This window comes from Alligator sinensis, unplaced genomic scaffold, assembly GCF_000455745.1.
Source record: "Alligator sinensis unplaced genomic scaffold, ASM45574v1 scaffold670_1, whole genome shotgun sequence".
Lineage (NCBI taxonomy): Eukaryota > Metazoa > Chordata > Crocodylia > Alligatoridae > Alligator > Alligator sinensis.
Window position 1 is genome coordinate 1,611,833 of NW_005842297.1, and position 22,550 is coordinate 1,634,382.

The 22,550-nt window shown below is 41.9% G+C and overlaps 1 protein-coding gene across 2 annotated transcripts in view; it reads right to left on the minus strand.

Annotated features, from left to right (window-relative positions):
- Positions 1-20,244, minus strand: part of PTPN12 (protein tyrosine phosphatase, non-receptor type 12) — a 72,952-nt gene extending 52,708 nt beyond the window's left edge. For both annotated transcript variants that reach the window (XM_025209601.1, XM_025209600.1), the window contains exons 1-6: positions 20,136-20,244; positions 17,036-17,112; positions 14,876-14,971; positions 12,857-12,895; positions 11,865-11,936; positions 2,794-2,853 (exon numbers count right to left, since the gene is read on the minus strand). In XM_025209601.1, the coding sequence (XP_025065386.1) occupies positions 2,794-2,853; positions 11,865-11,936; positions 12,857-12,895; positions 14,876-14,899 (195 nt within the window). In that variant the 5' untranslated portion in view covers positions 14,900-14,971; positions 17,036-17,112; positions 20,136-20,244. The remainder of the gene's footprint in view (positions 1-2,793; positions 2,854-11,864; positions 11,937-12,856; positions 12,896-14,875; positions 14,972-17,035; positions 17,113-20,135) is intronic.
- Positions 20,245-22,550: the final 2,306 nt, after the last annotated feature.

A 22,550-nucleotide genomic window follows, 5' to 3' on the forward strand; every position in this document is an offset into this window, starting at 1 on the left:
GAACAGGTTGGGAGTTATTAACTAAGCTAGATATTTTCAGATCAGAAAAGCCTAATAAGAGTCAAAAAATTAGCTAGAAGTGATTACAGAGACATGGGTATTATCTTTAAAACTCATGGAGGGCAGATGCGGTCTTAGGAGAGAGGAAAAGGGCCAATATAGTGTCCATCTTAAAAATAAATAAAGGGGAAGGGAGGGGAAGCCAGGAGGACTTAGACTATTTGTAATTTCCTAACTTGAATATCTGGAAAAATACTACAGCATATCAAACAATTTTAAGCACCTACATAATAACAAAAGCTGTGCAACAACCAACATGGATTTGTCAAAAGCAAGTCATGATTTTCTTCTATGGTAAGGTGTAAGGGGGCAAAGCAATGGATGCAATATACCTTGACTTAAGCACGACTTTTGATGTTGTCTCCCACAATATTCAGGTAAGCAAGCTAAGCAAGGCAGGTTTAAAAATTCAACAGCTCAATGTCAAACTAGGAGGGAAGTATCAAGTATCAGATTATTAATGAAGACATTGAACAAAACCAGCCACAGGACTGACCTCTGGGGCACTCCGCTTGATACTGTCAGCTAGACATTGAGCCACTGATTACTACCCATTGAGCCTGACAATCCAGCCAGCTTTCTATCTACCTTACAGTCTATTCATCCAGCCCATACTTCGTCAGCTTGCTTGCAAGAATGTTGTGGGAGATGGAATCAAAAGCCTTACCAAAGTCAAGGCTTATCATTAATGTTTGAGGAAATGTAATCTGTTTATATCATTAAGTCAAATTAGAAGGCATAGTAAAATACAGCAAATAAACAAATCCAAATCTATACACTTTTGTTCCGTGCAAGTTGTTTCCTGAATTACAATTAGTATAAACTTTGGGGGCCTGATGTTTATGGAACATTAAATCTGCAGCATTTAACAATTGAAACTGTAGCTTTTAACAATCATAGATAAACACTAGACAAAAGCAAATGCCCACCTGTTTTACAGGAACCCTACCAATATTGTTAACGGCCAATGCTTAATATTTATGATATACAAATTATGAGTAGGTCACTTGCACAAGAGTTACCTGCCCTCTTCAATTTATTTTGAGATACCATTAGTTCTCTTTAGCCCCTGGCAGACATTAAAGTAACGAGCAACAAGGAACTGGCAAATTTTATATCCCATCCCAAACACTACACATACTGCCTTGTCACATGTGAACGAAAGAACACATGATGTTTGGGATGAGGCATAAAATTCCTCAGATCCCAAATGCACCACTGCAGGGCTAACCCCAGCCTGATCCTATAGATTAGGCATGGGTAGCTTTGCCCTAGACTCCAGGACTTCCCCAGCCCTGATTCCCAAGGCTCAACTACGTGTTGGAATGAGGCATGGGCAGTGCGAGTTCATTTGGGACTCAGAGCTACCCTTACCCAATCCCAAGGTTCCACATTATAACGTATTTGTGGCTAGTTTACCATTTTATGGCACCATCTTTTGGCCAACATGGGACGTGTAATTTATGGCATGATTAACACACTAATCATGCCATAAATATGCCTACCAGGGGTCATTAAGAGCTAAGTATAGATCTGCAGGAAGATATCACATCATGCATTTGCAACAGTTATTTCAAAATATAGAATGCTTTTATTCCATTGAAGAAATAGAGCTTTTAACCCTTTGTTACTTGAGAGCTCAACTACAGAATCCTCAGACTAGCTCTGTGACTAATATTTTACAAAAATTAGTGCCATGTGATTTTGCTCAACAATTTTGCTTCTGAAAGTGATAATTAATAGTGATATTAATGATTTCCAAAGCAAACGACAAATCACTATCTAAGAACATCCATCCAAAACATCTTAAACACCAGACCACTTGTAAAGTTCATATTCTAACCACTGACCCACAGTTTAAAGGAACAGATTTTACTAATAAGACTATTAGTAATTCTGAAAGCAGAAAATGATTCCTTTAAGCACAGAATACTTTTGTCTTATTCTTTACATATATCAAACCCTCACAGGTTTCAAGTGACAAAAAACAAGAGCAAAAATAGGTATCTATCAGTATCTAACAACTGTGACAAAAAGATAGATCTTGTCAGTGAAATACTGAAGCATGTATAAAAGTTCTATCTATGAAGCTAAACTGAAGAATACTGAAGGACGTGATCATTTTTACATTAACACACAACCAACTATAGCTGGGCATAAAAAATTCAAATATCAGTAACCATTTCCTCTTGATAATAAACAAATCAGTGAGGTGGGATGTCAGGTAAGTCCCAGGCAAATTAAAAAGTCAAAGGCACAGTCAAACACAATTTTAGAAAGGTATTTAAAAGACTGAGTGTTTAAAAGTTTCTTTTACCAGTTTCAATTTTGCAGATCAGATTTTGAGTTGGTATAAATAGCATAGCTCCATTAACTCCTGTAGAAGTGTACCAATTGAAAGTCTGGTCCTATATATTGTTAACATGCAACTGAAAACTCTCTCATGGGTTGAGTTAATAAAGGGCATCACCACAAAGATGAACCAAAAAGGGGCTTATTTCTTTGTTTTTCTCTTGTACAGTAAACTATTTCCAATTTTGCCACATTGGGTAACATTTGAAATGTAGACTTTTAATATGACTTAATTTTTTCATAAGTTTTTTCTACGATTTACTGTAGAAAACGACACCTAACGGATTTTAAAACTGAGCTTGACACCAAAAGCGTAAAAACATTAGTAATCTATATGATTAAGTTTTCTGGGAAGGGAAGCCTACTTTTTTAAATACTTACATTTTGAAATTCAAGTAATAGCGTTCTAATAAAGTAGTCTGTTCTTGCTTGTTCAGCTTCCTAAATAAGAGGAAACATCTGTGAATGGATAGGAACTTAAATGAACAGCAAATTAAAAATAAGCAAAATTCAAGATTTATTCTCTAGTGTCATGAGAATAAAAATTCCGGTAATTAAGATTTTTTTTTTCTTTAAAAAAAAACAAAAGCACTGATACATATCTGTAATATGAAACAGGACATGTTAACAAACTTGTTTTAATATTTTAAGAGATTAAAAATATAAAACTTGGATCTTTCCATATGAGCTATTTTACAGGAGACATTCCCCATAGAACTAAGCTGTCATTAATCCCACCATTTCTTCAATTGTAGCATTTCTAAGGTCTCCAAGGCACCATGGGTTCACCCACTGTCCAAAGCAGAGATGGTTCCCTACAAATACCTACTGCAAAAGGTAAATGCATTTTTGAGCTGCATTGATAGAAGCATTAGGTGCAAGACACAGGAGGTGATGGTGCCTCTACTCCATACTGGTTATGCTTCATCTGGAGTACTGTGTGCAATTCTGGGCTCCACATTTTAAAAAGGACGTGGAGAAGTTAGAGAAGGTCCAGAGGCAACCAAAGTTGATAAAGGGCTTGGAAAGCAAGTCATATGAGAGGCTGAAGGAGCTAGGCATGATCACCTTGCAGAAAAGGCACTTAAGAGAGAACATGATAGCAGTCTTCAAATACCTGAAGGGCTGCCATAAAGAAAAAGGAAAGCATTTTTCCCCTCTCACTGCAGAAGACGCAACAGACCAATGAACTGAGGTTGCCACAAAGTAGGTTTAGATTGGGTATTCAGAAAAACTTCCACACTGTTTTAGCAGTGAAGTAGTGGAATTGATTGCCTAAGGAAACTGTGGCCTCTCCATCACTGAAAGTATTCAGGAAGAGGTTGGACAACCACTGGTTGGGGATGATGTAGGCATAGCTATGCCTCTGTTCTACTATGGGTATTTCCCATGCTTCTGGGCTTTGCTTACTGCCGCCATCCGGCCACTCTCCTGTCTGCTACGTGTCAGGGTGTTTTTAAACCTTCCTGAGAGGCACTGGGTGTTGGCTACTGCCAAGATTGGGGACTTTGACTGGGGTGTGCCATTGCTTCTGAAGGGACCAAAGCTGGAGGTTCATTGCTAGAGGATCTTGGTCCTGCATTGAAGGTCAAACTGACTGCCATATTTGGGGTAAGGAAGGAATTTTACACCATGGTCAGATTGGTATGGACTGTGGGGGGTTTTGCTTTCCTTCATAGCAGAAGGTGTAGCCTCCCAGGATCTCTTGAGCATATACTGACAACATTTCACAGAAGCAGGGCATTGGTTGCTGTGGTTCCCCTTCTTTACCTGCAGCAGGTTAGGGTGTTAGGCCTGTGTTGTGTCAGAGTTAACAGTAACCTTATGTAGAGTTTAAGATTACAGTTTGTACAGGATAGTTTAAACAGGGATCATCCTACCTCATGCAGGGGAATGAACTAGATGACCTCTGGAAGTCCCTTCCAGCCCTACTTCTCTATGACTCTATGACATTTCAGACTTCCTCATGCTGCTATACCTGCCCTTCTTAGAAGATCACAGTCAGTATGCCTAGGGACTCCAGAAAGGGCACCAGCCAGAGAGCAACTCCAACAGCACCCACTTCCTGACCAAACATGCAAAACAGACTCACCATCACCAATACCCTGTTCCATCAGAAAAACAGGCACAAACCATCATGGCAACACCCGTGACCTAAGCACTGGCACCTGACAGACTATGTCATTGTTTGTGCCCAGAATCACAAAAATGCTCACATCACCCAAGCTATGCTAGGAGCTAAGCTATTTTACAGGAGACATTTTTAGTTGGTATAAATAGCGTAGCTCCAATAACTCCTGTAGAAGTGTACCAATTGAAGGTCTGGGCTATTTTACAGGAGACAGGAGAAAAAGGATTGATGGGAAGAGATGGGATTCACCTGATGAAGAGAGGGAAGAGCATCTTTGCAGACCAGCTCACTAACCTAGTAAGGAGGGCTTTAAACTTGGTTTGCCAGGGGATGGAGACCAAAGCCCTGAGGTAAGTGAGAGACCTGGAGGAAAAGCAAGCAGGAAGAGGCAATAGGGGAGGTGCTCTCATACTTCCTGAGAAATCAGGGCAATCAACTACCTACCTCAGGTGCCTGTACACAAATGCATGGATACAAGCAGGAAGAATTGGAAGTCCTTGCGCAGTCACAGAATTATGACGTGACTGGAATAAGAGAGACTCGGTGGGAGCTCGCATGACTGGAGTACAGTCATGGATGGATACAACCTGTTCAGGATGGATAGGCAGGGGAGGAGGGGGGGGGGTGCATTTCATGTTAAAGAGCCATATGATTGCTCAGAGCTCCAGTATGAAGCTGGAGATGGGCCTGTTGAGAGTCTCTGCGTTAAGGTTACAGGGGAGAGCAACAAGGGTGATGTTATAGTGGGTGTCTGCTATAAACCACCAAACCAGGACAATGAAGCACATGAGGCTTTCTTTAAACAGTTGGCAGAAGTTTCCCCAATCACAATCCCCGATTCTCATGAGGGACTTCAGTCACCATGACATCTGCTGGGAGGACAATACAGCAGTGCACAGGCAATCCAGGAAGTTTTTGAACAATGTTGGGAACAACTTCCTAGTGCAAATTCTGGAGTGGCCAACTAGGGGACACTCTTGACGTGCTTCTCACAAACAGGGAAGAATTGGTGGGGAATGGAGTAGTGGATGGCAACTTGGGCAGCAGTGACCGTGAGATGATTGAGTTCAGGATCCTAAGGGAAGGAAGGATGGAGAGCAGCAAGAGTAAGGACCCTGGACTTCATAAAAGCAGACTTTGACAAGTCACAAAAAGGAAGCTTATAAGAAGTGGAAACTTGGACAAATAAATAGGGAGGAGTATAAGAGAAGTGTAAGAGCACTGCTTGAGCATGTACAGATGAAGTCAGGAAGGCCAAAGCATAACTGGTTTTGCAGCTAGCAAGGGACATGAAGGGTAACAAGAAGGGTTTCTACAAGTATGTTGGTAGCAAGAGGAGGATCAGGGAAAGTGTGGGTCCCTTACTGAATGGGGGAAGGGATCTTGTGATAGAGGATGCAGAAAAGGCTGAAGTGCTCAATGCCTTTTTTGCCTCAGTCTTCACAGGCAAGGTCAGCTCCCAAACTACTGCACCAGGCAGCAAGCTTGGGAAGAAGGTAAGCAGCCAACAGTGATGAAAGAGTAAGTCAAGGACTATTTAAAAAACCTGGACATATGCAAGTCCATGAGGCCAAATGGGGTGCATCTGAGGGTACTGAGGGACTTGGCTGATGACATTGCAAAGCCAACGGTCATCATCTTTGAAGACTCAAGGCAATCAGGAGAGGTCCCAGATGATTGGAAAAGGGCAAACTTAGTGCCCATATTTAAGAAAGGGAAAAAGGAGAATCCAGAGAACTACAGACCAGACTAGTCCCTAGAAAAATTATGGAGCATATCCTCATGGAATCCATTACTCCTCCACTGGAAGAGAAGGCGATTAGGAACAGTCAGCATGGACTGACCAAAGGCAAGTCATTCCTGACCAACCATCATCCAATTGCCTTCTATGACGAGGTAACTGGCTCTCTGGATGTGGGGAGACCAGTAGATGTGATATACCTTGATTTTAGCAAAGCTTTGGATATGGTTTCCCACAACATTCTCGCAGGCAAGCTAAGGAAGTATGGGCTGGATTAATGGACTAAGGTGTGTGCGGGCCCTCTCCCGATCCCACCTGGGTCGCCACGTGCGAGTTCTCTCCCGATCCCATCCTCGTTGCCATGTGCGAGCCGGGGGCGAGCCGGGCCCATCTTTGCGCACGCGGGCTGTGGCCAGCAGCCCGGGCACGTGGGGTTGGAGAGGACCGGTGGCGAGCTAGAATTAGTCACGGACGCGTAATGGTTGATTTAAAGATTGTTTACTTACACCAAAGATGATCGTGGTGTAGGCTGGACAGTTTCCAGGTTCAGCTCCGCTTAAATCCTCGTTAGAGGACTACGACAATTCGTTCTTTGCCCCGGAGTTATTGAAGCTCCGCGGGTTCGGTAGTTTCTTTGCCCCGGAGTTATTGAAGCTCCGCGGGTTCGGTAGTTTCTTTGCCCCGGAGTTATTGAAGCTCCGCGGGTTCGGTAGTTTCTTTGCCCCGGAGTTATTGAAGCTCCGCGGGTTCGGTAGTTTCTTTGCCCCGGAGTTATTGAAGCTCCGCGGGTTCGGTAGTTTCTTTGCCCCGGAGTTATTGAAGCTCCGCGGGTTCGGTAGTTTCTTTGCCCCGGAGTTATTGAAGCTCCGCGGGTTCGGTAGTTTCTTTGCCCCGGAGTTATTGAAGCTCCGCGGGTTCGGTAGTTTCTTTGCCCCGGAGTTATTGAAGCTCCGCGGGTTCGGTAGTTTCTTTGCCCCGGAGTTATTGAAGCTCCGCGGGTTCGGTAGTTTCTTTGCCCCGGAGTTATTGAAGCTCCGCGGGTTCGGTAGTTTCTTTGCCCCGGAGTTATTGAAGCTCCGCGGGTTCGGTAGTTTCTTTGCCCCGGAGTTATTGAAGCTCCGCGGGTTCGGTAGTTTCTTTGCCCCGGAGTTATTGAAGCTCCGCGGGTTCGGTAGTTTCTTTGCCCCGGAGTTATTGAAGCTCCGCGGGTTCGGTAGTTTCTTTGCCCCGGAGTTATTGAAGCTCCGCGGGTTCGGTAGTTTCTTTGCCCCGGAGTTATTGAAGCTCCGCGGGTTCGGTAGTTTCTTTGCCCCGGAGTTATTGAAGCTCCGCGGGTTCGGTAGTTTCTTTGCCCCGGAGTTATTGAAGCTCCGCGGGTTCGGTAGTTTCTTTGCCCCGGAGTTATTGAAGCTCCGCGGGTTCGGTAGTTTCTTTGCCCCGGAGTTATTGAAGCTCCGCGGGTTCGGTAGTTTCTTTGCCCCGGAGTTATTGAAGCTCCGCGGGTTCGGTAGTTTCTTTGCCCCGGAGTTATTGAAGCTCCGCGGGTTCGGTAGTTTCTTTGCCCCGGAGTTATTGAAGCTCCGCGGGTTCGGTAGTTTCTTTGCCCCGGAGTTATTGAAGCTCCGCGGGTTCGGTAGTTGTCTATTCAGCACTGGTAAGGCCACACCTGCAGTACCGCAGTCAGTTTTGGACCCCCCACTACAAAAAGGATGTGGACAAATTGGAGAGAGTCCAGTCAAGGGCAACAAAAATGGTGAGGGGGCTGGGGAACATGACTTCTGAGGAAAGACTGAGGGAACTGGGCTGTGGCAGTGCACTTGTAGTGCCTGCCACTTTGAGGGTTGAGTCAGGCAGCCAACAGGTGCCTGATTGCAGCAACCATTTTAAAACACAGGACAGCTATATAAACACAGCAGTTTGCTGCTGGCAGCCAGGCAGAGACATGGCTTGGCTCAACTGCTGTATGAAACATCTGGCAGGTAAGAGCAGGGGGCTCTTGGTTCTGAGCATGACCTAAAAACTGCACACTGCCTGGTGGGGCTCCTGGTAGCATGGAAGCCCCACTCATATGCCAGGACTATGAACCACCCTGGTAAAAGGTAGGTCAGTGCACCTTAATAACCCTAGCCCCCACAACCGGGTGGGTAACCCCATAGTAGGGCCCAAGAAGGCGGACCCATGTTAGAGGGTGTGGGCTAGTTGCTCAGAAGCCTGACTTGAGGCACCCTCAACTGGTCAATGCTGGGGCCAGGACCAGAAGGATCAAAAGGGCCAGGGGCCCACCACACGTAATGCCCAGAGCCAGGGGGCCTGGGGCTCCGACTGGTCTTGGAGGTGAGGCCAGGGCCTGTGTGGCCAAAAGTCCCAGGGGGGCGGGGCATGCCCGAAAGGAAGAAGAGTGCAGGGAACTTGGCAGCCCAGAATTAGAGCAGAGCAGGCTGCCTGATGGGAAGGGATCTAGTTGGGGTCCAGACTAGAGCATTACAGGGCCTAGTGGGGACCAGAGACATTAAGAACTGAGTTGCTATCTGCGAGGCACAGGCCACCATGTAGGGGAGGTTTGGAGTGGTGAATGAACCCCCTGACATTGGGCATGTAATGGGTAGTCTCTCTACTGTCCCCATAATTGGTGGAAAGTGTAAGTCATGGCAGGTGAGGCTGGGCGGACAACCCCACAGAGACAGGTGGGCAGGCCAACTCAGAACGCAGCCCTGGGCATGCCCCCTGTCACACGGATGTATTTAGTTTAGAGAAAAAAAACAGGAGATTTAATAACAGCCTTGAACTACCTGAAGGGGGGTTCCAAAGAGGATGGAGCTGGACTGTTTTCTCAGTGGTGGCAGTTGACAGAACAAGGAGCAATGGTCTCAAGCTGCAGCAAGGTAAGTTTAGATATTAGGAAGAATTTTCTCACTTGGCAGATAGGAAAACATTGGAACAGGTTACTCAGAGAGGTAGTAGAATCTCCATCCTTGGAGGTTTTTAAGCCCCAGCTCGACAAAGCTGGGGCTGGGATGATCTTGTTAGGGATGCTCCTTCTTTGAGCAGGGGGCTGGACTACATGACCTCCGGAGGTCCCTTCCAACTCTAATTTTCTGTGATTCCATGATAATTACTGAACTGATTACCAACTCATCTGCTTGGTTTTCTCACTCAAAACAGGATCTCAAATGACAGCTACAACAGAAGCAATCCTGACAGAAGATAAACACTGAAGGACTCAAGGATCCAATCAAGCGAGCCCTCTTCCACTAGTGCCACTATAAAAACTGGTGAATTCCCACCAACAATAGGAAAATGTCAGTAGTGCTTGGGGTACCTTCAAATTCACCATCCTCTGCACCTGCGAAAAGACACTTGATGTTTCTTTACCAGAAATCATCAAAACTGGTTTGATGAGAATGTCTAGGAAATCCAGGAGTTGAATGACCACAAACTCAAGGCCTCGTGTGCTTGGCAGAACATCACCACCAAGCAAAAGAAACTGGATTACCAACAAGCCAAGGCAGAGGTCCAAAGAAGGACACACATTAAAAGAACAGATTGTGAGAAGGTGAAAGATTCAACATCTCACTGACAGCCACGATGTGTTGGTTTTTTTCAGTGCCACTAAATCCATCTATGATCCAAGCACTCCTGGACCAGCCCCCTTGAGACCTAAGGATGGAGGAGACTTGATCAAGGAAAGTGGAGCCATCAATACCCATTGGCAGGAGTATCTTGAAGATTTTCTTAATCGAGGCAGTTGTTGACAAGAGTGTTCTCAACTCCATCCCGCAACCCCGCCAGAGATGATCTCGGAATCCCTGCAGCCGTCGATAAGGTAAGGAAAGCCATCAAGCAGATGAAGAATGACAAGGCATCTGGAACTGATAAAATCCCCACCAAAATCTTCAAGTTGGGAAGTGAGGGGGGAGGGGAAGAGAGAAGCTCACAGTGAAGCTCCACACCCTCATTTTAAGTATTCAGAATGAGGAGGAAATCCCAGATAACCTCAGGGACACCATGACTGTGACAATATTCAAGAAAGGAGATAAGTCTGGCTGTGGAAACTATAGAGGGATCACTTTGCTGTCTACCACAGGAAAGCACTGTGAGAACCCTCCTGGACCATCTCCTCCCACTTGCTGAAGAGCTCCTCCTGGAGTCTCAGTGTGGGTTTAGGGCAGCAAAAGGCAAAACTTTCGTGATCTTCACAAGTTGCCAGCTGCAGGAAAAATGCCAGGAACAACATAACTCTCTATCCGGACTTCTCCGACCTCACAAAAGCCTTCAACTCTGTCAACCAGGAAGCATTGTAGAAGATCCTTCTGAAGTACAGACGCCCACTGAAAATCACCACCATTCTTTGCATACTGTCATGGAACAGGCAAGTGGTGGTTCTCAATAACGAATCCATCTCAGATCTCTTTGAGGTTAAGACAGGAGTTAAGCAAAGCTGCATCATCCCTCCAACTCTCTTTTCAATATTCTTTACCACAATGCTACATTTGACCAACAAGCTTCCAGTTGGAGTAGAGCTAAACTACCAAATGGATAGTAAGCTGTTTAATCTCAGCTGACTCCAAGCCAAAACTAAGACCACCCCACCTCAATCACTGAGCTCCAGTATACCAATGATGCTGTAGTCTATGCTCACTTGGAAGTAGACCTTCAGGGAATTGTCGATGTCCTTACTAAGGCATACAAGAAAATGGGACTGATGCTTAACATTCAGAAGACTAAGGTCTTCCAACAAGCAGCTCTTAATGAACAGTCCCCAGCTCCAGTAATTCAGATTCAAAGCAAGACTCTAGATAATGATTGTTTCATGCACCTCAGATACCATCTCTTGCAGAAGGTTGACATCTACAAAGAAATCCAATACTGCCTCAAATTGCAAGTGCAGTCTTCAGACACCTAAGGAAATTGGTGTTCAAAGATCCCAAAATCAGGCAACCCAAAGATGCCTGAGGGACAAAGATCCCAGAATCAGCAATGGGCTTCCAAGGGAGATGGTGCTCTCCCCTACCTTGGGGGTCTTTAAGGAGGAGGCTAGACATGCACCTGGCTGGGGTCATCTAACCCCACAACTCTTTCCTGCTCCTGGCAGGGGGTTGGACTCTATGATCTACTGAGGTCCCTTTCGACCCAAACATCTATGAATCTTTCATATTTCTGTTAAAGTCAGATTCTAATATTATTGCAGCTTAAGTGCAGTTTTTTACCATTAATCCCTCTTACTTCCTTTCTATTCTAGTTTTACTCTTGATCTCTTGCACTTCTGAAATGCCTTAGTTCAGGAGTGCAAGAGCCCTAATACATGAAAAAATATGTTTTAATACTTTAACTTATTTGCAATTTTTCTGTAAAGTATGAAAAGGTACAGAAGACTAATATAGTTTACATCTTCAATTTTATAGGACTGCCTAAGAGCTGTTACTAAAAACAGAATTTGAGAAAATACGTTTAGATCTTAATATCAACCTACTGCTTCCCAAATATACAAATTAAATGAAAAAGTCGAGTAATACAAGGAGAGAGTCCAAGCTGAATTGCATAAAGCCCCTTCAATTAATTTACAAAACTTTAAAAACTTACACAAGACACACGAAATGGTCCAAAAGTTACAGCCTCTTCTCCACATACAGGCCAGTAACGCTCACATTTTTTCTGTTAAAACACAAAACATAATCCTAAATTAACCCAGGATCCAAATTTTAATAAAACCACAGATAGCAGAAGTATATTAAAAACGTTGTTAATCCTTGCTATTTTATCCCCAAGCTTCATCCTGTTTGGTGTTTTTTCTTATAGCTACTGTTCCTGTGAAAGAATCTCAGCTTTCATTTAAAAATAAAAAAAAATACAATCTTTGTGGCCAAGAGAAGTTATAAGAGACAAATAGCAAAAGCCAAAAACTCAGAAGACCAAAAACAACCAAAAGATTTGCAAAAGTAAGACTTAAGACTCATGATTCTGGGGGCCTGCTTCAAAGTGGTGTGTGGGCACGTGTGTGCATGACGCACCTCCAGTAGTGGAGGTAACCTTTCCCTGATGAAAATGTATATAAAAATTGAGTAAATATGCATGGATTTAAATATAGGCAGTAGGCCTTTCCATTCCCCCTCAACTGATAAAAGGTCCTGATACACTCCAGTCAAGATTCTTTACCACTCTGTAAATGAACTTATGCCCAATAGGACCATTAAAAATCTCCATGATAAAATCAGAGGTAGAACTAGGATTAGTTCATTTTAAATTTATACGAATATTTGCCCAACTAAATATGAAAATTAGTTCATTTTCTATTCAGGCTCCTATAGTACTCCCCGTCAGCAAAATACACCCACTTTATGGAATGAAAAAGCAGTTCCCATTCACTGAGTTCTACTGTATATTGATGCAATTTTGCTCCTGAATATAAATTTAGCAGCTCCTATCATTCATTCTGAATGACAAAACAATGTTTTCATTGAATGCGATTTACCTGCATTTATAATGAATGACTGATTTTTCATATGCAGCCTCATTGTTATTTACACACTATCCTAAGTGAGATTTTAGTATCCATCTAATTTTAGTATACATACCCTTCCCATTTCAAACTCTCGACAAGCCATTACAATTATCTGAAAAAGGAAAATTAAATATAAATTATAAAATATTCAACACCATTTATGAAAGTATGTTATGAAACTTTTCCACTCAAACGAGTGCTGAGAACCCATAATGGCCATTTGCATTAAAGCACAAGATACACACATGAAAAATTGCAAACTTAGATGCAGCATATACCTTTATACTTTTTAAACAGTCTAAATTACATCCTGCACAGTGCCACTCCCTGAGCTTGGCTCCTGGTGCCTAGCAGCTAAGCAGAGAGTAGCAGGGCAAATCCTCTGCTTCCTTCTCACGCTGGGAACTCCAGCATGAGCAGCAGGCTGTGCTGCTCCCTGCATTCAGTTCAGGACAATGAGTTAGATTTCTTCATTAACCAATTGAAGGAAACAGATTAAAAATTTGTAAATAGAAAGTGACCGCTATTTTTCATAAAGCTACATGCATTAACATTAAATACAAAAATACCTGCAACTGACCCCTCTGCCCTGCTCCTTGTGCTTTGCAAGGCCAGGGTGATCCCACAGTCTGAGAAAAGCATTGGCTTCTCCACTCCACCTGTTTCCAGGAACACTGGACAGTGGGGCAAAGCCCCATGCCTGCTTCTCACACCAGGGCCTCCAGTGTGAATAGAGGGCAGGTGGTTTGCCCTGCTACACCAGGGAGGCCCTCCCTGAGCCTGTTCCCCTGCCGGCTAGCTTCTGGCTGCGCAGCAAGGAGAGTAAATGGGAGGCCAATCAGGCTGGGCACCAAGCTGCAGAAAGCCTCTCTAAGCCCAGACTCCTAGCCACACTCGCTTTTAATTCACCACCTTCACTACTCAAAGGAGGGGGCCAAAGGGAAGCAGCCAGGGGACAGTGCCACTCCATGAGCTTGGCTCCCAGTGCCCAGGACCTAACTAGAGAGAACAGCAGGGTCCTTCTCTGCCTATTTCTCACACTGGGAACTCCAGTGTGAGCAGCAGGCTGGGGCCTGTGCTGTTCCCCGTGTTCAGCTCCCCATGCCCAGCAGCTCAGTGGAGAAAGTGGCACAGTGAAGCCCTTGCCTGCTTCTCACACCAGGCACTCTGGAGTGAGAAGCAGGCAGGGAGCAGCTGGCAGCTGCTCCTTCCTCCCCTTCCAGTCTACAGAACAGGTGGGAGGAGGTCTCTCTCAATTCTTCTCCCGACTCGTGACCCTGGGCTCAGGAAGGCTATCCCAAGAAAGAGTTAAGCCAAGGGCAAGTGTGCAGATGTTCAGTCTCCTGGGAGAAACTCAGATTTAACCCTGATTGGTCCTGGGTCATTTTTCCCAGAGCAGCCATTTTTGCTTAAGCGGGAAAAAGTATGAACATCTGCACGCTTGTGGTTTCTACCAGGAGAATACTAATTCTCCTGGTAGAAACTGATCATTTGTACATATCCTTAAACAGATGTGCTTTGAAACAGAGTGATCTGTTTTTTTTCAAATATTAGAACTGTATTATTAAAACTGAAGGGGTACATTTTTGAAGGTTCATGAATCAGTTGAAAATGTACAAATTTCACAGACCTTACATATTAACTCAAGTCAACAAATTACATACGTCGTAGGCATATATGTTAGATTCATGAGTAAGCGCATACTTAAGAAAATCTTAAGTTTTGGAGTCTGAACTTTATTGCAACCAATTTTGCATGAATATAATGGACCACAGGGGTAGCACGACGGTGATTAATAAAGTGTTGAGCTATTTGTAAAATGCACATATTTTTAAACATACAAAACGAAATGGTTTATAGTCAGTATTATAAATTGAATATTTAAAAGTTATTCATAATACACAAAGCTCTAGTTAAACATTACAGGTCTGTCATATTTTAGAGTCTCTGGAATGACTGGCAAAAGTCCAAATTGCTCAATTTCTGTAAACATTCCTTATTCCAGAATTTTCAGTAAATTAAACATGCATTCTTAACTGCTCAACATAACAAGGGATAAGGTAACAAATTAAGAAAAAAGTAGGTTACTTACTGCAACATTGTACTCCCATATCATCCTCCAGAAATCTATTACTGTATTTGCTAATGGTCCCTGGGTAGCAACATATGCTTTTGGCCCATATACTCCCTAAAATTGCACAAAGAAATAGCTAATGTTCATAAAGAAAATCTGGTTTAAAAGGTTCCCAATTTCATAAATTAAACGCAACTGTAGAATCTCTTTGCAATGTATTCCTCTTCTCTGAGCTACTCTTTTTTTCTACTTCCAAAAGATAAGGACTAGCCACTACCACATTCCAAATACAGTGGAAAAGTGTACACCAAATCCTGGCTCCAGTGAAATTCATTTCAAATATGGCTCCAAATGAAGTCAAGATTTCATCTGTTTGTAATTGTTTTTCTTACTACTGTATTTATTCACAAGGCACATATACCCTTTTCTCAAAAATTAGCTTTCCATAATTGTCTTAAGCAGGGAAGCAGAAAGTAAGTGTGGAGATGCTGTAAGATGACTGTTGCTCGTTTTCCCGGGTCTTTCCTCCAGCAGCTACATGGATAGAGGAGCAGAGTCCAGCAGGGGTAGATCCCATGAGTACAGCGGTACGGTCACAGCCACTTTGATTCCTGCTCTACCCGAAGTTTAAAGCCAGCTGCCATCAGTGGCATTTCTATTTAGGCAGCTGAAAGAATTACCTTAAAGGCTCATTATCACCTGATTCCCAGTAATGTCTCTCCGCTCCACAACCCCCTCTCTTTTTTTAAATGGTCTTGATGTTCCATTAATAGAGCTATCCTTTCTTGACAATTTTGCTGTTCGTTAGTTACTCCTGCTCTCTCCCCAGTTATTTCACAGTCCTATAGACGCTTTTTAGCTCTTTTCAAAACCCTAGATCCACTCATGGATCCACTTCAGTAGCAACTAGTTTCAGCTTTTGGTTAAGCAGGAAAGGGAGAGTGAAAGTGAGCTAAAGATTAGGTTCTTTCCCTAATCTATTCCACCATAACCTTGGGGAAAAAAACAACTTTCTTCATTCTTCCACACACAAAACAAGATGCATCATGTCTTCTTTGGGAACATGTGGTATGTGAGAAAATTTGGGGGCCATTTTCTAAAAAACTGAGCAGTTTGTAAATTAAGTGGACATTTTATAAAAAAAAAAATCTTTAATTCTGTCAATTCCCCTGACTTATAAAAGCTTTCCTCCTCCATTGTTAAATGATTTAAGATAAAATTGGAAAACATGCATCCTATCAAATTTGCCCATTATGGAAAGTCTCAAGGAAAATGTGCAATTTTTTTTTTTTTTTTTTTAAAAAGAGACAAGAAATGCAACTCCTTTTAAATAACGTTACATTTCAACGTTCATTTTTTCAAGGTTAAAATAGGCCTGTAAAATTTATGCAACCAGAAAAATTTACTATAAATCAAATACAAGCATTCAGTTTCCACTGGCTCCACACATTCATGTTTTTTTAATCAAATTTATATAAAAATAACATTTATTTAAAAGAAAAAACACCTCTTTTTTTTAGCAAAAGGTTGTGATTAAAAGCATCACCTGACAGAAACCTAAAGGAAAATGCAAGGAAAGGTTAATAATTGTCCCTTAAGGATGTATAGCCAAAGGGCAAACTATAACAATATTCTATCAAATCTGTAACTGGAGTTTGTTTTCTAAATGATTAAAATATTTATTGTATTAGCCCGCAAATTATGAATTTGACGTCCTACACAAATGTTGCATCTGTAATACCTCAATGCAGTAAGTGATTTTGTATTCAACTGCACATGAATGCATATGTATCCATAGATTGTATATACCCACCTTATTAATCATCTCTTAAAAGGCAATCATAGGCTATTTTTAATCTGTTATTTGGAACAGCACATTTCAACATAATTACAAATACAAACTTTTAATGAGGTAAACTTGCATCTTCTTTTGCTTAACTGGAATATGTTTTAATAAAAAGTGTATGTACCTTGTAGTATAAATAATATTAAACCCTAAAACTTAAATCTGAGGCAGTATGCTTGCAAAGGAAGTAAAATTGTGCCAAATGAAAACCTTCTCTAAAAGATTTTATTTTATTTCATATAGTACATTGAATATTAACGAGATTAAAGAGGCACTATTATAAAAACCAAAGCTCAGAAAGTATTTTAATGTAGTTAGATATTAATACATACCTTAATAAAATTTGCATTGATGTAGTCTGAATCTTGCGGGGGAGTTTTTAAAGTCAGTTTAACCCGGCTGTGATCAACTAAAAAAAAATAGTTTTTAGTGAAGAATTACAGCATGTGTTAAGATATACCTGATGCATAAATAAAACAATGCTTGATGGGGTAAATTAGACATTAACAGAACGTTTCCCCATTGTGATGAGGAATAGTAGTTGGGAGCACAGACAAGCCAGTCAATAAAATTAGCAATTTCTAAATAAACTAATGCAAGTAGAAGGGCAGGGTAACAGCCACCACCATGTCCTTTTCAGAGGATCTCTAACTCAGGTGGCTAATTATTGCCCCCCCCCCTCCCCCCAAAAGTGAGATTCAGCACAGCAAACGCAAGTTATTAAGTTAAGCAAAATTTAGTTGCACAATATTAATGGCAACAATGATGGTTTGTCTAGAAATGGAAGAAACAAAGTTGAATTCCTTTACAGGAGAAACAAGTAATAAAAGGAAAAAAAATAGAAAAATCATCAATAGAGTTTGCTGACATGAATTCAGTTGGCTGAGGAGGTGAACTTAAGTGTGTCAACTATAGCACAGAGGTTCTAAATGTGGCCTGGGAGATATGCAACTGGAAGTAGTTGATTGAGCAGGATTTACTTAAATCAGTTTCTTAAAAAATTTCATTTCTACCCAAGAGAAATTCTAAAGGTAGAAACTTTTTCCAAGTAATTTTTAGGATAAAGGCTCAATTTTTCCATTTCCTTCAGCCTACCAAACATTCAAGGGAAAAATTCCAGGAGACTAAGAACACTTAAAACTACCAATGCCATAGTTGAGTTGGGAGCTGCAATATAGTTGTTATGGTCCGGAAAATGAGTGAAAAGCAAAAGTTGTTTGGTGTTTTGGGTTTTTTTTGGACCAGGCATACAGCTGAAAGATGTCAGGCAAGCCCTTCTTTATATAGAAAATGCTGATATATCATGGCACCTGGCTGAAGGGCCGTTAGGTCACTAAGACTCAACTGAAACTATCAGGACAGTTCACCACTTTTAACTATTATTTAGGTGCAGACTCCAACTAATATAGCTACTCCAGTTTATATTTAGTTTGTTTTCAAGAATCTCCACAGGTTTAAGGGCTGTACGTTTTTTAAATGAAAGTTCATTCTGCACTATAAAATTGTTCAGCAAAGTTGAATTACATTGCAAACTCTGAGATCCCAAGTACTCTGCAATATTGAACATATATGCACCTTTATTGTTTAGAGTTTAAAATTGTTCCATTTAAATAATGAATACTCAATATTTTAAGCTAAAATAGCATTTAGGATAGTTTATTAAACACAGCATGTGCAGGTTAAGAACACATGCCAATTTAGGCTGAAACTAGGCTGGTCTGAACTCGTGATGGGCACCCTAATCCTACTTCTTTCTCTGGCAAAAAGAACAAATTCTCCCAAATACAAAGATAACCTAGAAATGCTTTTATTTTTCAATTTTTTTATTTTTAAATTGTAAAAAAATGTACTTATAACTTTTTAATCTATTTGCTTCATTATGAGATAGTAAGAAGAAAGTATTTTCCCTGGAAAAGTTTTCTGGATTTTTTTTAATTTTTTTTTGTTAAGAAATCACAATTACCATACCAGATCTCTTGAATATCTGAGAAAATGCATGCCTTAACCAAAGGGAATCATACATCTGAACTTCCAATTGACCTGAATAACAATGAATTCAGGCAACATTTGCCCCATTTTTCATATTACTATCAAACAGTTGATTTAGCTCCCAATTGCCCCACATTCAATTTTATCTCCTGAGCTAGTTTTGTGTTTTTCAATGTTAAAAGGAAAAAAAGAAAAATAAAACCTGAGAAAAGATGTTTTTGCCAAGGTACCAAGTGCTTATTTTACTATTAAGAACACAACAGCATTTCAGCAACATCAGACTTATGAATTCATGCCAGCCAGATACCTACAAAAATGTTATTTTTGCCTTTTTATTATTACAAGAAGCATGCCTTCATCCTTCTCCAAAGGCCATGTCAGGCATCTCTTTTGCAGTCTGTCTGGAAAGGCACCAAATTTGGAGCACGTTAGATCAAGGTAGAAAGCTTCAGAGTTGGAGCCCTCAGAGAGCACTCTACCTTCCAAGGACAAACTGGAAAGATTAATTTCTGTCTGGGACTACAGAAGGCAAAGGTCCTTAAATGTTTTTTGTGCCTCCTCCACAGTGGACACAATGCATCTTAACTTAGATGAAACACAATCTGGCCCTCAATTAGAGGCCTAAGTGGACTTGGGCATCTTAAGCCTTGGACACACATTCATTTTTAGCACTAAAAAATAGATAAATAAATGAAGTACAAGGAGGCATGCACTGTCTGGGGTGCTACAAAGCTGATACGAAGGCTCACTCAACTAGTTTTTGCTATCATGGCAATCTGAAAACTACCAGCAGTAGCAACAACTAATTAGATAGTATCCCCCACTCAATTAGCTAGGGCTGCCACTGGCAGCCCAAGGAGGCAGCAGCTGATCCAGCAGTCCTGCCTACCCAATGAACTGTTACTGCTCTACCTGAGAGTCCTCTCTTCCCTACCCCCCCAAACCTGGGTAGTGACAGTGACAGGTCTTCCCACCAATGACAGTACAACAGTATCAGTCTTGCTGGCATTCCCACTGCAGTGGGGCAGCAGGGTGCTGGTAGGACTGACAACTCAATGTTACAAAGCTACTGCTGCCCATCTCTGCTGAACAGCCGATTACTGAAAATAAAACAAAAATCAATGATGAAACAGAATTAAATTCTGAATTAATCTGCTGCTTATGGAAAGTGCCAGTTTGCCAGATCTGGAAACAAAAGGTCCGGGTATTCATAAATACCTTTTTAATGCAAAAGCCTTACATATGAAAATAACTTAAGATTGGTAGGGACAAGGAGCACCTCTCAACTTGGTGATAAAATTAAGATGTTGCAGTGAATCTTACAGCAGAGGATAATTCCCATATAATTTAGCTGTTCAACAGGATGTGAATAGTAAGACTCAAGGTATATTTGGAAAGTATAATTAACGTCTCTTTGTTCTATATAACAGAAGTCAAACTTACATGGTAGTATGTCCTTATATCTATTCTTTTTAACATTTTCTTCTTTTTCACCAGTGGCCGTTGGATAGATCTTTTCTGTTCTATATTTGGTTGATAATCTTCTTAACCTCTGAAATAAAGATGATAAATTTAAGCAATGTTTTAAGGTCTGAACATAAACATTAAGCAAATAAAGGTCATCCCTATTGTACCAGCATCATGCTAAACTGTGAAAACAGAACTATTTAGTAGTCACCCTTTCCCCCACAACCCGATTTCCTATAATCAAGTGACAACTACACTTAAAGAAATAATTATATGCTTTTTTGCATCACTCCAAAAGTAAGACTTTGGTGACAAACTTTTAGGTTGAGCTAACTGAAGTTAGGAAGGAAAGGCAATATACAACTCCTCTTAAATGTACAGTACAAAGGAGCCATACAGGTTTCCCTCGTTTTATGTGGGTTCTCCATGTGTGATGACCCTTTTTATACCAAAAATTCATTATATGAGGTAAATTCACTCTTATACAATTGGTGTGGTGGAAGCCCACAGTCAGCTGCTTTGTGCAGTGCATTGTGGGAGTGACACGCACCAAAAGACAGTCTCTTCTGTGGATCTGTGCTCCTCACTCGTTGTCTGAGACGCATGTTTCTGTAGTTGCCATCCCCATTATGGTAAAATTCACCACCACCCTGTGCTTGTGTGTACCATCTGCTGTTGGCGAGTACCAAAATTGTCTTGTAAGCGGTAGAAATGGGTCCGCGGGTCAGTACAGTCAAGGTCTTGGAACGTATCCCTATTTGTTACATTGTAAAGTGGGTTCCCTTTATGTGAATTTGAGTTGTGCGCCATTTTCCAGGAACGCATGTACAGCATAAAGTGAGGGAAACCTGTACTATCTCATCTCTCAGGGAGACTGAAGTTAAAGGAAACCCCATGAAATTTTGAGTGAAAAAGGGAAAAGCCAGACAAGTCAGTTAAGAGTTCTGTTATAAGCTAATGAAAACTGGGCAGGGAGAAGGGAGGGGAAGGTATTTTTGGTTTGTTTTCTTTAATTCAAGTATTTGTGTCTACTAGCTTCATCTATAGCAACACCATAAGTAGAATTTTCCCATACAAGAAGTAATTTTTATTCAGACTACTTAAAATAATATTTTGAACACCTGATAAAGCAGCTGCTGAGAAATACTGAGCATCAACACTACCAGTGACGAAATTGTGAAAAATGTGTGCACAGGCTAAGATGCATCCAAAGACATCTATCCAATAAAGGCAACCATTAGTACAATACTGGGTGTACCTGCATGCTAAATTTACCATTCCACCCAGCGCAGCCATGCTGCCTTGTGCAAACTAGGCCTCTGAAAGACATCCAGTTTAAGGTCCCATGGGAACTAAGCTCACGTGTATAGCAGGATGTGCAATTTTGAGATCAGAGATTAGATACCCATCACACCTTACTTATCAGTGCAGGGACAGTCCAGGATCATGATCCCTGGGCTCCCTCTGGACCAGCAAATTTAAACCCAGGTGCCAACAACTGTCAGTTGCAGCAGGGTACCAAACTGAGATCTGAAATCCAGCCCCAGTCAGGTCCCCTACCCCAGCTGACAAACATCAGAGGTTTCAACTGTGGCCTGAGCCGAGACCGGGTACGCTGCCCTGATGACCACCACACAGGGTTTTAAAGGTCTCAGGACACAGGGATCTGGGATCAGGCTATAGCAACCCAATCTCAGGGTACCCATGGCCAGAACTGAGTTAAACCCCATATGCTGCTCAACCTGGTGGTACACGGGGCTTTAAAGGTCCTAGCACACAAGAACCCAGTACTGGGCTATGGCAGCCCAATCCCAGGGTTCCCACGAGCTGGGGCTGAGTTAAACCCCACGTACCACTCAGCTAGGCAGCATGCCGAGTTTTCAACTTGCCAGTGCACAAAGACCCCAGGATCAGGCTGCTGGGACAGCTGTATGCCAGGCCCTAGGGCTGTCCCATACTATATCCTGACACTCAGCTGAGTGTTGGGATCCGTCATGGGCCAGCCACAAATATGCAATTTAAGGCGTTATACTAATGAACCACAGAGTATTATCCACTGTATTATCACACCTTAAATCTACTTAAACACATGGCTAGGTTACTATTTAAGATGTTAATCGTGTTTTAAAATGTAACATGTCAGGAGCCCTAGTGCGTCAACCACCAGCATTGCAGCCATGTTCTCACAGGACTGCAGGAAGGCTAACTGGCACTGTTAAGCATCCATGTTAATTAGACCTACACCAGTGCCATGCAGATAAAAAGAGGCATGCTACTTCCTGACAGGGAAGCCATGTGGAACAACAAAGTATATCTGAGGACACTACTATATGGCATGGTAAGTTTGCAGGGAGATCTGCCCACTGCACATAGTTTTGGTCACCAGAAAAT